Source organism: Triturus cristatus, chromosome 7 (assembly GCF_964204655.1).
Source record: "Triturus cristatus chromosome 7, aTriCri1.1, whole genome shotgun sequence".
NCBI lineage: Eukaryota > Metazoa > Chordata > Amphibia > Caudata > Salamandridae > Triturus > Triturus cristatus.
Window position 1 is genome coordinate 149,598,693 of NC_140590.1, and position 15,503 is coordinate 149,614,195.

General features: G+C 47.5%; 1 protein-coding gene across 2 annotated transcripts in view; it reads left to right on the forward strand.

Moving 5' to 3' along the window:
* LOC146809072 (B-cell receptor CD22-like) overlaps positions 1-15,503 on the forward strand; it is a 417,204-nt gene that overhangs the window by 372,520 nt on the left and 29,181 nt on the right. For both annotated transcript variants that reach the window (XM_085615878.1, XM_085615879.1), the window contains 2 exons: positions 13,501-13,604; positions 14,199-14,280. In XM_085615878.1, the coding sequence (XP_085472004.1) occupies positions 13,501-13,604; positions 14,199-14,280 (186 nt within the window). The remainder of the gene's footprint in view (positions 1-13,500; positions 13,605-14,198; positions 14,281-15,503) is intronic.

The window sequence follows — 15,503 nt, forward strand, 5'->3', positions numbered from 1 at the left end:
TCACAATATGGGCGCTGGCGTATGCGTACGCCACAGTAGTACGGACTGTACACGCGCTTGTACGGTCCGGATCACAATATGGGCGCTGGCGTATGCGTACGCCACAGTAGTACGGACTGTACACGCGCTTGTGCGGTCCGGATCACAATATGGGCGCTGGCGTATGCGTACGCCACAGTAGTACGGACTGTACACGCGCTTGTACGGTCCGGATCACAATATGGGCGCTGGCGTATGCGTACGCCACAGTAGTACGGACTGTACACGCGCTTGTACGGTCCGGATCACAATATGGGCGCTGGCGTATGCGTACGCCACAGTAGTACGGACTGTACACGCGCTTGTACGGTCCGGATCACAATATGGGCGCTGGCGTATGCGTACGCCACAGTAGTACGGACTGTACACGCGCTTGTACGGTCCGTACTACTGTGGCGTACGCATACGCCAGCGCCCATATTGTGATCCGGACCGTACAAGCGCGTGTACAGTCCGTACTACTGTGGCGTACGCATACGCCAGCGCCCATATTGTGATCCGGACCGTACAAGCGCGTGTACAGTCCGTACTACTGTGGCGTACGCATACGCCAGCGCCCATATTGTGATCCGGACCGTACAAGCGCATGTACGGTCGGTATCACTGCTTGTGGGGTGCCCTAGGGCGTGGAACGCACCGTACCTGTGTGTAAATGTATGAAAACACATAGGGGACACATGAGGGACAAGTATAAGGGCCTAAATGCCTGATGGTTGCCATGGAGACTGAGTTAAATTTTTGAATTTGAGCACCAGGTGCACAGCAGAAGTCAGTTTGAAAGAATCTACATTGTTGCAATGTGGATGTTGACTTGACATCATTATCAAAACTGAAACCATGCAAAGCCACACACTGGGGTAGGTTTGAAGGGATTGGATGAAACGTAGGATGCTAATGTGACTGACCAATCAATCTGTACTCCTATACATGAACAGGCCAGCCAGGCATATATAAGGCAGCCAGGTCCCATGAGAGAGCACTTGCCTGCACATCCATTCATCCATGACCACTGCTGCTGATAGTGATTCCTCTGGCACCATGTCCAGGACTGTGGAGAGGTCACAGCCATTCACCCAGGAGGAGAACCTTGCCCTGATAGATGTGATCCTCCCACAGTTCCAGAGCCTGTATGGTCGACCAGGGGTTCAGGTGAGTGCAGACTCCACTAGCTTAGACTGTGCCCCTTTTGTGTGACAGTGACTTCTGGCATTGTGTCCATGTGTGACAGACATGCACTGTTGTTTGGAGTGGGTCCCAGGGTGTGGAAGGCCTCATGTCACCCATGCAGAGCATGCTGTGTTTCCTGTGTGCACTCCTCACTTGCATAGTGCCTACTGTGACAATGAATGCAAGGTGCATGCCACATTCTGCCTGCATACTCCTCCTGGGGATGTTGTTTCCACAGTCCTGATGTGATCCTGTGTTCCCCCCAGTGTGACAGGTGTCAGTACCCATGGATGTGTGTTTGTTCAGTGTACCTGTGCTGTGAGTGTCCAAAGGCCGTGTTCGTCCCCTGCACATTGGTGTGTGTGTTAGTCCCCTGTCATGTGGGTGAGTGCATATGGGGAGTGTTGCACACAAGCAGCATGAGGGATGGATATGGCCTGGCCATCGGATGTGAGCAGGGAGCAGTGCTGTGTGCATGCCGTGCTGAGCCAGCCCCACACCTGTGACACCCCCGTCTACTGGCACATGGGCAGAGTGAGGTGTGTACCCGCAGTTGGCAATGCCATGTGATTGTCCTGTACCTGTGTGTGTCTGTGTACTCTGCTGAGGTAGCATCAGTGTGCTGGGGCAGGTGACTGCTGTGAGGTGCTGTACATAATCCTGGTGTAGCCTGTGAGGCACAGTGTGATCCCTGGTCAGTGAGTGTGTGGTACCCCTCATGCCACCCGTGTGCTTCCACTGGCACGTAGTGCATTTGGCCTTCCACAGTGGATAATGTCCCTATGACAAAGGTGCAATTAGTTGCATGCATACCATGGCCTGTTCATAATGAGGATTGTTCTATATGTGTGTCTCTGTGTCTTTGCTCATGTGGATTAATGTATTCTCTCTTTTGCATCCTCACAGGTAGGCGCCATTGCCAAGGGGGAGATCTGGAGGGAAGCCGTCAGTGCCGTGAGGGGTACAGAGGGTCGGAGGCGGAGCCTGTCTCAGGTGAGGAAACGCTGGCAGGACATCCGGTGCTGGACGAGGAGGATTGCACGGCTCCTGCTGGGGGACTCACCTGAGAGCCGTAAGAACCGTGGCCGCCGTCGTCTGACCCACATCCAGAAGCGTGTGCTGGCGGTGGTCTTCCCCGATATGGACAGGCGCCTACAGGAGAGGCAGCAGCAGGAAGGGGGTAGGTACATGTGTGTCAGTTGTGTGTCCCCAGCCAATGTAAGTGTGCAGTTGCATGGATACACTGCCAGGGTTTGATTGTGCAGTGCGTCAACTTCTCCACAAAGTAGCACAGTGCTGTTCTCACTCCCTCCCTTCCCCTCCTTGCAATGTGTTCCCTGGTCTGTCGCCACTCTTGCACAAGGTTATTTATGCAGGCAGTTCATGCAGGTGCCCTATGCTATCAGCATCATGTGTGGGGGTGATGTGCCACAGGTATGGGGACCTTGCGTGTGCCATGGCCAATTTCAGTCATTGTGGTGTCCATGTCACTTGGCACTGATTGTGAATCACGACATAGGGGTGTGTCTCCAAAATGTACAGCCTTCCAGCATGCATGTCCAATTGTGTGCCCTCTGACATGATGTGCCTGAGTGGGAGGCCTGCTAAGTGCAGGGACGGTTGCTTAATTTGCAGTCATGTCCATCCTGGACCATGGAGGAGTGTGGGCACTACTGTGCCCTGGGGCACCTCTTCCTAGGTATCATGTGCGTCATCCAACAATATGGCCATTCACTGTGTCTTTGCCATGGGTTGCGTAGGGTGGCATTGTACCCTGGGCTCAACTGTTAGGACCTACAGGTTGCTACATGTGTCCACTGTACAGGGGGACCCATTTTGCTTGTGCATACTCACAGTGGGCATTACCTGTGTGTGTTGTTGAGACAATCTGATGATGTTTGCCTGTCAATGATGTGTGGACATGGCCACCAGGGGCTGTGTGTTTACAGTCATGAATTAGTGGAGGCCATGTGTTTCCATCCCAGAGTAAGAGGTGTACATACTTTCTCCGTCTCAATGAGATTGTCTCAGGTGTGGGTGGTTTGTGCGTACAAGGCCTACATGTCAGAAGCTTCATCCTCCTTGCTGGGTTTAGCCTGTGTGTGATGTTTGACTGGACATACGCTCAAGGTGCAGTGACCCTGTCATGTGTGGCCTGGTTTCATGTATTGCCTTTGCAGCATGCGGCAAGAGTAAATGGATATGATTCATGCTCATCCCTTTTTGACGACGCAGTGTGGTGCAGGTGCTGTGCACATTTGTCCCCAGAGGCTGACTCCTCTCTAAAATTTCAGGTGCAGTGATTTGCTGTTGTGTCATGATCTCCATTGTGTCTCAGTGGCATGGTGGGTAGAAAAACTGTGTGTTCCATGGCCTACATGTGTACATTGTTTTGTAGGTGTTACTCCTGTTGCTTTTCAGGCTATGCAATGTGACCTATGTATATTTGACTCATGTGACATAAGTGTACAGGTGTCTGATTTTCTCCTGTCTCTTCACCTTGCCCACAGCATCGCCGGGGGACACGGAAGGAGACACTAGCACGGACCGGGAGGAGAGATTGAGCACCAGTACCAGCAGTGCTGTCCTGTCTGGCACATGGAGTGGCACGGAGGCCGAAGGGAGTGAGGCGGAGGACCTGTTGACTGCCAACACAGACTATGACGCAGACGGGTCCGAGGCTGAGCTCCCAGAGGTGGCGGAGTCTGCCCCCCCAGCTGATGGCAGCCCTCCACATCCCCCCGCCACCTCAGGTTCCATCACCGGCCTCCCACATGCTCGTGGCCCTTCCCTCCGTGCTCGGTCCCCACATGTCTCCTTCCTGCCAGGCACCGCACCCCCTGCCCCTGTCACCACTGCTGCGGTGAGTGCGGAGTCTGTGGACATCCTGAGGCAGTTGCAGGTTGGTCAGACTGCGATGCTAAATGTCCTCCATGCCCACACCCAGGTGCTGACCCAGATGGAGGCATACATGGAGGGCATGTCGGCTGCGCAGTCTGACCAACGGCAGTTGCTGAGGTCCATAGACTCCACACTGACTGCAGCACTGGATCTCCTGCAGCGCTGCGTAACACCCCCTACCCCTGCCCCATCCACAATTCCCACTCCCGTGCCTGTCCCACGCACATCCAGACGTCAGCGTGCACGCACCCCAACAGACACAGGCACCACACCACCAGGGAAGTCGAAGCGCACACCTCCTGTCACGCACACACAGGGTGAGGAAGGCACACCCACTGGGTCGGGGGGGAAACGTAGAACACGCAGCCACAGTGGGAGTCCGCATTCCACACAACCCACTCCCTCCAAATCCACTCCCCTTAGCTCTCCTGGCCAACAGTCAGTGACAGCATCATCCACTGCGAGTGTGCCCCCCAGCCCCAGGATGACACCACCCCGCAAGCGGTGGAGGCGGGACCCGGCCAGGGGAGTTGAGTCCCCCACCCTGTCCACACCCTCCCCCAGTGGCGCTGCGACCCATCCCTTTGCCCCCCCCCCTCCTTGGGGCCTGTGGTTGGATTGGGTACGGGGGAGTCGCTGGGGGAACTTGCCGACGTGTGCAGCGCCATTCTGTCCTCCACCTTTGGCGCTGGCACCCCCCCTGTGGCAGATTCATCCCTCCCTGCACCCACAACACCTACCCTTTCCCCTCCTGTCCCTGCGGTGCCTGTTTCCACCCTCCCCCCTGATGCCCCCTCTTCTGTGGATGAAATGGACTTGTGAACTGTGCAGGCAAGCTAGGGGACACACGTCCCGATGTGTACCCCCCCCCCGGACATTGCTGCTGGGCTGGCCCATGGCCCTTGTACATAGTGGACATTTTCTCTGATATATTTTCCTGCTGAATAAAGCCTTTTCTTTTTGTTTTGCACACTGATGCTTTCCTGGACTTGCTGTTGGTGCTGGTGCTCCCTGCGTTGGGGTGGTGATAATGTGTTAGGGGTCTGTGAAATGTTGGAGTGTGCTGCTCATGGGGTGTACCCTGCCATCTGCGTGCCATCACAAAGGTCTCTGCAAATGGTATTTGGTCATGTTTGCTCTCACTGTATGGTGACATTGTCCCAAGGTGTGTTCCGTCCTCTGTGGCCCAGGCCATTTTTCCTGCAGGGTGTCTCCCAAATGCTGTGCTGTGCTGTGTCTACATTTCCTGGATGTGTGAGGGTTGCCTTTCAATATAGCCATGCTGGCTCAGCGATGGCTCCGCCTGCATCTGGGGTATCACCCTTGTAGGTCACTGAACTTGTTGATGGGGTATATTGTCCGATGTCTGGGCACTGCTGGGAGTGATAGGTACACACCCCTCCTGTGTCTGGGCACTGCTGGGAGTGATAGGCACACACCCCTCCTGTGTCTGGGCACTGCTGGGAGGACCCTGCACCCACCCCTCCTGTGTCTGGGCACTGCTGGGGGTGTTTTGCACACCCCATTCTTATAGCAGGTTCGGTGCGTACATGCACGGGTGGGGGTTTGGTGCGTACATACACGGGTGGGGGTTCGGTCCGTACATACACGGGTGGGGGTTCGGGGCGTACATACTCTGCTGGGGTGGGGGTTCGGTGCGTACATACACGGGTGGTGGTTCGGTGCGTACATACACGGCTGGGGTGGGGGTTTGGTGCGTACATACACGGCTGGTGTGGTGGTTTGGTGCGTACATACACGGGTGGGGGTTCGGTCCGTACATACACGGGTGGGGGTTCGGGGCGTACATACTCTGCTGGGGTGGGGGTTCGGTGCGTACATACACGGGTGGTGGTTCGGTGCGTACATACACGGCTGGGGTGGGGGTTTGGTGCGTACATACACGGCTGGTGTGGTGGTTTGGTGCGTACATACACGGGTGGGCGTTTGGTGCGTACATACACGGGTGGTGGTTTGGTGCGTACATACACGGCTGGGGTGGTGGTTTGGTGCGTACATACACGGGTGGGGGTTTGGTGCGTACATACACGGCTGGGGTGGGGGTTCGGTCCGTACATACACGGGTGGGGGTTCGGGGCGTACATACTCTGCTGGGGTGGGGGTTCGGTCCGTACATACACGGGTGGTGGTTCGGTGCGTACATACACGGCTGGGGTGGGTGTTAGGTGCGTACATACACGGGTGGGGGTTTGGTGCGTACATACACGGCTGGTGGTTCGGTGCGTACATACACGGCTGGGGGGGGGTTCGGTGCGTACATACACGGGTGGTGGTTCGGTGCGTACATACACGGCTGGGGTGGGGGTTTGGTGCGTACATACACGGCTGGTGTGGTGGTTTGGTGCGTACATACACGGGTGGGCGTTTGGTGCGTACATACACGGGTGGTGGTTTGGTGCGTACATACACGGCTGGGGTGGTGGTTTGGTGCGTACATACACGGGTGGTGGTTTGGTGCGTACATACACGGCTGGGGTGGGGGTTCGGTCCGTACATACACGGGTGGGGGTTCGGGGCGTACATACTCTGCTGGGGTGGGGGTTCGGTCCGTACATACACGGGTGGTGGTTCGGTGCGTACATACACGGCTGGGGTGGGTGTTAGGTGCGTACATACACGGGTGGGGGTTTGGTGCGTACATACACGGCTGGGGGGGGTTCGGGGGCGTACATACACGGGTGGTGGTTCGGTGCGTACATACACGGGTGGTGGTTCGGTGCGTACATACACGGCTGGGGTGGGGGTTTGGTGCGTACATACACGGCTGGTGGTTCGGTGCGTACATACACGGCTGGGGTGGGGGTTTGGTGCGTACATACACGGCTGGTGGTTCGGTGCGTACATACACGGCTGGGGGGGGGTTCGGGGGCGTACATACACGGGTGGTGGTTTGGTGCGTACATACACGGCTGGGGTGGGGGTTCGGTCCGTACATACACGGGTGGGGGTTCGGGGCGTACATACTCTGCTGGGGTGGGGGTTCGGTCCGTACATACACGGGTGGGGGTTCGGGGCGTACATACTCTGCTGGGGTGGGTGTTAGGTGCGTACATACACGGGTGGGGGTTTGGTGCGTACATACACGGCTGGTGGTTCGGTGCGTACATACACGGCTGGGGGGGGTTAGGGGGCGTACATACACGGGTGGTGGTTTGGTGCGTACATACACGGCTGGGGTGGGGGTTCGGTCCGTACATACACGGGTGGGGGTTCGGGGCGTACATACTCTGCTGGGGTGGGGGTTCGGGGGCGTACATACACGGGTGGTGGTTCGGTGCGTACATACACGGGTGGTGGTTCGGTGCGTACATACACGGCTGGGGTGGGGGTTTGGTGCGTACATACACGGCTGGTGTGGTGGTTTGGTGCGTACATACACGGGTGGGGGTTTGGTGCGTACATACACGGCTGGGGGTTCGGGGCGTACATACCAGGGTGGGGTGGGGGTTCGGGGCGTACATGCACGGGTGGCGCTTGGGTGCGTACATACACGGGTGGGGGTTCGGGGCGTACATACCAGGGTGGGGTGGGGGTTCGGGGCGTACATACACGGGTGGCGCTTGGGTGCGTACATACACGGGTGGCGGTTCGGGGCGTACATACACGGGTGGGGGTTCGGGGCGTACATACACGAGTGGGGGTTCGGGGCGTACATGCACGGGTGGGGGTACGGGCCGTACTTCCACGGGTGGGGGTACGGTCCGTACATACCCCTGCCCACGCTCTGCGTGCCTGGGTACGGGCCGTACCCATGCCTTTGGTGTGTGGGTACGGTGCGTCCCACCATTGTTGCGGGCCGTGGGGTCCGCACCGTACACAGGCCTTGGGGGCGTGGCTACGGGTCGTACCACGCGTACCCCTACATGACCCCAGCAATGCTGGTACGAGCTGTACCAAGGCCTTTCTGACGTGGGTACGGGCCGTACCGCTATTGTTGGAGTGACGTAGGGGGACGCGTGGTACGTTCCGTACCCACGCTCTTGCGGCCTGGGTAGGGTACGTACCGGTTCGCGTGACCATCCACTTCCGTTGTGGCGGACGCTTGCGTTGCTGGCCTTGCCCCCACCCCCTGGAAGTGACCAGGCCCTGATGGTCAGGTATGTCCAGGCCATGTGTGATTTGGTACCATGTGTTGGTGTTGTGTGTCCTGCCCCTGCCCCCCCCTTTGCCCCTGGTTGTTGTGCTGACCTTCTGCGGCGTCTGCGTCGGTTCCTGTACGCCAGGTGGACTGCTAGGAGGGCAGGGATGGCACGTAGGTTCGGGTCCATGTCTGTTCGTCGCGTCCAGCTGCTCCTTGCGTGTGTCGTCCTGATTTCCCGGCAGTTTTTGGCAGCCGGTAAATATTTTCCGTGCGGGATGACGTCGGTTCGAATCGTACTTCCTGGTTCGTGAAACGTAGGCTGGATGCGTACCGACGTCACGTCGGCTCCTTTCAGGATCGGAATTGTGTTTAGTTTCTGTTCGGTCGGTGTTTTGTTCGAATCGTACGGAAATGGTGTTTCCGTATGAATCGTACTTGCATTTTCGGATGGATTTCGCACCGGGTACGAGTCGGACGGAGAAAAGGCTCCGTCCGACGGTTCGTACCCGGTTTTTACCGGATCGGAATTGGCACCAATATCTTCACTCTTCTCCCATCTTTCAATAATCTTGCTATAAATATCATGGTCCTTATTTTCTTTTAATATTTTTATCCAGATACTCACTTCCTTTTGTATTTTATTATTAAGAATAGTCGAAATATTTTCTTTATTGAATAAGTTTCCTATATTGAGTTCTCTGAGTTTTGGATTTATTCTTATAAAGGACCAGTTAAGTATTAAGTGCGAATGGATTAACTGACTATGAATTTCGTTCCAAGATTTCCATCTGTTTCCCAGCAGGAAGTCTTCAATTTTCTCGAAACCATTCTCCTTCCAGAGAGTTAATATATTTTGTTCCATACAACTAGCATCTCTCACACTGAAGTTTTTTAGATTCGTCCTATTACTCAAAACCGATAAGTCATAAAATTTAAAAAACTGAGTTTTCACCTTAAAAATCCACTGGATGGTTTTATATCGAACTTTTTTTTGGATCTTTCGTGATTCTGACCGGATCATAGATTTTCAATTCCGGCAACATTTTTTTCATGAAGAAATTATCTGTCTCTTGGGAGTCTAGGAGCAGAAACCTGTGACTATAATGTGCAAAAGACGCAAAATAATACTCTTTGATATTTGGGAGGGACAACCCTCCTTGGGTAGATGATAAATATAAAGTGCTCAGTGCTAGTCTGGGTGATTTTTTTGCCCATAAGAAAGAAGAGATCAAGGTTTCTATTTTCTTAAAATAAGAGGCCTGGATTGCACAGGGAATTGCGCTAAAAAGGAAATTGAAAAGGGGTAGGACCGACATTCGAATTAGCGATGCTCGCCCCATAAGAGAAAGGGGTAATAAATTCCATCGATCTAAAAGAGAGCCCACTTTTTTTAATAGAGGTAAAAAATTGAGAGAGAAAAAATCATCTGGGTTATCTGATATAAATAATCCGAGATATCTCTTTGGATCCGTATTATATATCTGTCTAAATTCTGGAGCTAAAGTGTCTATAGTGCAGTTGAGTAGAATAATTTCCGTTTTGTTTACATTAATTTTATAACCCCCAAGCCTTTGAAAATCGGCGAAAATTTTTAAAATCTTTAATTGACTTGAGGGTTTAGAGTCTATGAAAAGGGCAATGTCGTCCGCATATAATTTTATGTTTGTCATTCCTAATATTGGGGCAGTATCAGCTTTAATATTCCTAATGGCGATCGCTAGGGGTTCAATAAATAATGCAAATAAAATTGGCGACAGGGGGCATCCTTGTCGCGTGCCTCTAGTGACCTCACAGGACCCAATGTTAGTGTTATTGATAATAATTTGTGCCCTAGAATTCATATACAATTGGCGTAAAAGAGAAATAAAAACATTCGGGAAATTAAAACTGCGTAAAATTGCAAACATGCAATCCCAAGACACTAGATCGAAGGCTTTCTCCGCATCTAAAAACCAGATTTGAGCCTCTACCTTGTTAATTTTAAAATAATCTAGTGCCTCCAATAAAAATGTGGTATTGGAATGAAGATGCCTGCCTGCAATAAAACCGCACTGATCGTGTGCTACCAGAGATCCTACTATTTTATTTAATCGATTTGCTAAAAGTTTTGTAAAAATTTTATAATCGGTATTCAGAAGGCTAATCGGTCTATATGAGTTTATATTTTCCTTATCTTTTCCTTTTTTTAAAATACTGACCACCACTGCTGTATGGAAGGAGTCCGGCGGGGGGCTCCCTTGAAGTAAGCTATTCATTAATTTCAAAAGTTCCTTGCGTAATGCTCCCCTAAATTTTTTATAAAATTCAATGGGAAGGCCATCCTCACCGTTGGCCTTGCCATTGGGGAAGGCCTCTATCACTGCATCTAATTCTAATAGTGAAAAATCCTGTGTAAGGTTAATCATACCCTCAGCATCTATTTTAGGTATTTCAAGTGGCTGTAGGAATTCCATGATAGAGTCAGATGTAGCGCCCTCAGTTACTTGATATATCCCCTCATAATGATTTAAAAATAGCTTACCGATGGAAGTGGTGGTCTTAACTCGTATTTTAGTGATAGGATCTATTAACTGATCTATTCTATTACGCACCTGCTTTTCTTTAGATTGCCAGGCCAACAGCTTTCCTGTATATTCACTCTCCTCGTAAATCTTTTGTGCTTGTGAATTACTATTTATCTCACCTAAATCATAATAGAAATCCTTCATCCTGCGCTTCGCCTCATACAATTTATGTCCAGAGATCGTAGATCTGACCCTGTAGTGGTCTAAAGTAGCCTTCGAGAGTTCAGTTTGAAGTTTGGATTTCTCCTCCCTTCTTGCCTTGAGCTTGGGAATTTCTTTAGATGTGATTATTCCACGTAAAGTGGCTTTAAATGCATCCCAGATTGTGTTTAATGGGGAAGTACCATTATTCTGTGCAAAAAATTGCTCTATCTTTTCATTGATTTCCATGCACCATTGTTGGTCAAGAAGGTTGATTTTATAAAAAAACCATCTACTTATAGTTCTTGGTTCACAATTCCCCAACTTGACCTCCATGCAGAGAGCTGCATGGTCTGAAAAAGCGTTAGGTAAATAGGCGTATTTATAAAATTCTAAAGCATAGGATGACAGAAAAAAAATCCAACCGTGACGCAGAATTGTATTTTGCAGAGTGGCACGTATACTCGCGCTTGGTAGGGTTTGAGATACGCCAAAAATCAATAACATCTAAATCAGTTTTGCAACTTTGGACAGCTAAAGCAACTTGAGGTTTATTCTGTTGGCGGTCTTTCTTAGAAGAATCCAACAGGGGATTTTGTAATAAATTAAAATCACCCCCCCAAATTATCAGTCCAGGAAGACCGGTTAATGCCTGTTTGACCTGTAAAATAGCTTTAGGGTCGTCCAAAATTGGTGCATAGATTGTTGCAAAGATAACATAAACGTTGTTTAATTTACCGTATGCAACTGCCCACCTCCCTCTAGGGTCTATAGAGGACCCTTCGAGGGTAAAACCTACATGTCTTCCTATTAATATGGAAACTTCCTAAGTTGACGTTTTTTAACTTTTTCCAATCATTTGTTACAATCAAAGTGAAAGCTGAGCCAGAATCAGCCATTACAGTCAAAAACATCTACACTACTCACACAGTCATCTTAAAGGAACCTTCCCACACTAAACTTCAAAGGAACCATATCCATTTCCATGGACAACAACACTACACTCTCATCACTGGAATAAGAAACTTCCTGTGCCATGTTATTTTCACTAACTGAACTGACAATTGTTTAATGTTTTACCCTTGCCAGAGTTGCATACCTTGGCAAAGTGTCATTTCTTTTACATTTCATGCAAACTTTGTCAATTTGTAATTTATATTTGTTTGACTAAAACGTGATAACTACAATGCTGTAAATCTGGACACCATCACTTGCTAATTTAGACGTGGACATCTTATATGGATGTGGAGGACACCTTTCTTTTAACTTGCAAACTTGTTTTTTCAAATCTACGGACTTCGTAAAATGGAATGAGGATGTCGGTATAGTTGAATTTGAAGGCCAGGGATGCCTAGCCACGATTTAGTTGAGCTGCCTTGAGAAAGTCTTTTCTAAGACGAAACACGTGTCGGCTGAAGTTTGAGTTTGTGCTGAAAGAATTGGGCTGACTATTGTTGGATACATCAAGGAATACATCATTATTGGAGTGAATGAACTAATTGGACAGTGATTCTTATTTCAGTCATGAGAAGAGAGACCTCTAATTTTGGATCTCTGTTTGTGAATAAGGGATATTGTGTATGATTACATTTGTGCCGCTATTATATTGATGATTTAATGGTCTTATGCTTTACTTAAGAGAGAGCTACAAAAAAGGTTCTAGTATATTTGTTGTTTTAGCATGTTAGTTATCTAATTTGCAACCAGCACCTTCTGGTAGTAAAGTGGTTAAACCTATATAGCACCTCAATTGGATTGAATATTTCACACATTACTTGTTTGAGAATACTATAACAATAGTTGAAGTGCGGTAAACTTCCCCTTGGGGAACCACTACTTCCATTTTCTGAAGTGATTGATTACTTTACATAATATGATAACCTTTTGATTGCTGGTCTATTGCATTTTTTCTAAAATATGCAAGCTGATTCGATGCATTAACTTGTCATAACCTCACGTGGAATGTATTGCTCATCCACACATTCATTTGCTTTTGTTTGCTGTCATGATATACATAGTTGAGTTTTCAGCTTCTTGTGTTGACAAAGCATACACTTATGTGCAAATAGGCTTAATTGAAGATAGCAGAAAAATACTTACTATGTCAAATGTATCTCCTATTCAATATTGCCCTATTTATGTCTTTAGAATTCACCATTTACAATGCAAACTTCTGAATTTTCTTTTAGGGTATTCTTTGGCAAAGGGACTATACACCAAGCTTCCACATAAGCTAATTCTTTATTATAGGATTGTCTTTATAGGAAAGTTGGGGAAACCATAACCAAAGTCGCCCAAGTATTAACATGCAGGTTCCCTAAAAAGGGCAGACCTATGGCTTTGGAAGAGCTTGTTCATGGCTATTGTGAACTTAGTGTTCTGAGAAGTGTTGATTTCAACAACAATGCTTTCTTGTTTTGTCAGGATAATTAGGCTTTAACTCTTGATTACATTATAAGTTGTGCTCCCAGGTATCATAACTATGTTGCTATTCTTGCATTGTTTATACCCAGCATACTCTGCTATTCATTGTATTCGATGGATGATCTCCTCTTAAATACAATGGCTGTTTATTCTGTTTAACAGCATGTTGAAAATCATGAAGAGATACCGATGAAGGAGCAGCTCTATGGAAACATAGATAACTACATCCATGTGAGAGGCCAGGTACAGAGGAGACCCATGCAGGAGTGAGTATGTGTCTATCATATGCACTTGTACCACAGTGTAAGAATGTGTTATCCTTCATGCATTCAACTACTTCACCAAGGGGAGGCTGTCTTCCTTGATCATTTGCCTTTGAAAAGATGCCAGTAGAGAAATAAAAAGGTGGTTTTATTGCCAATTTTAAATCAGGCGCAATTGTCTGCAGCCATGAACTCTGTCAAAAGACCAAGAGCACAAAATCCAACCTGACCTACTGTTGACATGAAATAGTTAAGCTGATGTTTAATTCATTATTAAAATAATCTCAAACTTTTTAAAGTCAGGCTGCAGATTCAATAAAGCCACACTGACAGCACCATGCGTCTCAAACTTAGTTGTCAGATCATTTCCAGTTTGATGGCATCTAAATCACCATGCCTTTCACTTGCAGAGCCTTTCATGTTTATCCAATGGTGTCATACAAGTTATGATGGCCAGAAGGCTTAGATTTGAATGTTGTACATTTCCTCAGATTCCACAGGGCGAACCAGCTCATATGTATGCAAAAAATGCAATAGATACTTCATGGCGGAAACAGCTCAGCGCTCAAATGTTTTTTGAATGTTTGTCTATCGTAGGTATCCTGAGCTCACCGACCCTAAAGGCAGCAATATAGAAGAAGGTTACAGTCAGCTTCCAGAAAGAAAGCAGGAAGAGCAGGTGAGGACCATTGCTTAGAGTGTGTGATGAGGGTACATTTCTCTTCAGTGGGGATCTCAGGCAGCAGACATTTAGAACTAACAGAGTACCTGAGGTAGAAACCGCTGGAGGTAGCAAATTCACCTATGCCTCATATCTGTACACCCAGGAGCACATTCTTTGATCTCCATTAGGATGTAAACATCTTGAATAATAAAAGTTAGGGTTTTCTCCACGGATCACTGACAGAATATCGATGCTGAAAATATCGACCTGACAAAATATCGAGGTCAAAATATCGAATACAAAAATATTGAATTCCTATCTTCAAACAGGTAAGTACAAAAATATCGAATCAAAAATATCGTTGTAAAAAATATAGTTAGTCAAAATATCGAATTTTGTAAAATGTCTTAAAAGTCATTTTAAATTAATAAATGAATAAATATAATTAACTAAAACATACTTAAATACTTAAATACCCTTAAAATTAATAAATAATTAATGTAAGTAAAAAAAAAGAAACATACATTTGTATTTTTTAATTCATATATATATATATATATATATATATAACGTAACATTAAGAAAAAATATTCAATATTTTTACGGTAGGATAGCGGGAGGGTGAAATTTACTATTACTACTCCAGAGAGTGCAACAGTAGGGAAAGTGTTGGAAAGTGAAGGGGTAACAATTACTATTCCCACTCCAGAGAGTGCAACGGTAGGAAAAGCGTTGGATAGCAGGAGGGTAAAAATTACTATTCCCACTCCAGTAAGTGCAACATTAGGGAAAGTAATGATTTAATATCTTAATAAAAATAAATTAAATATCAATACCAATAAAATATGAATTAAAATTAATTTCCAATTACATAATATTTTATAATTAATCAATTATAAATACAAATAAATACTAATGATTAAAAATTAATTACCTATTCATAATTAATTGACTAATTTTCAATAACAAGTAATTAGTAATAAATATACCAATGAATAATTAATTAACAGTACATTAATTATCAATACACAAAAATAATGTTAATATGTCATTAATTACAATTAAATTACTTCCCACTCTATTCCCCTATAAACACTCAACCCTCTATGGAAAATAAATTAATATAATTAACATAATTATCAATTAATCAATTAATAAAAATTAATTACCAATTAATAAAAAATAATTACCAATTAAAAATTAATTAACAAAACATTAGAACTCAATTCCAATAAATA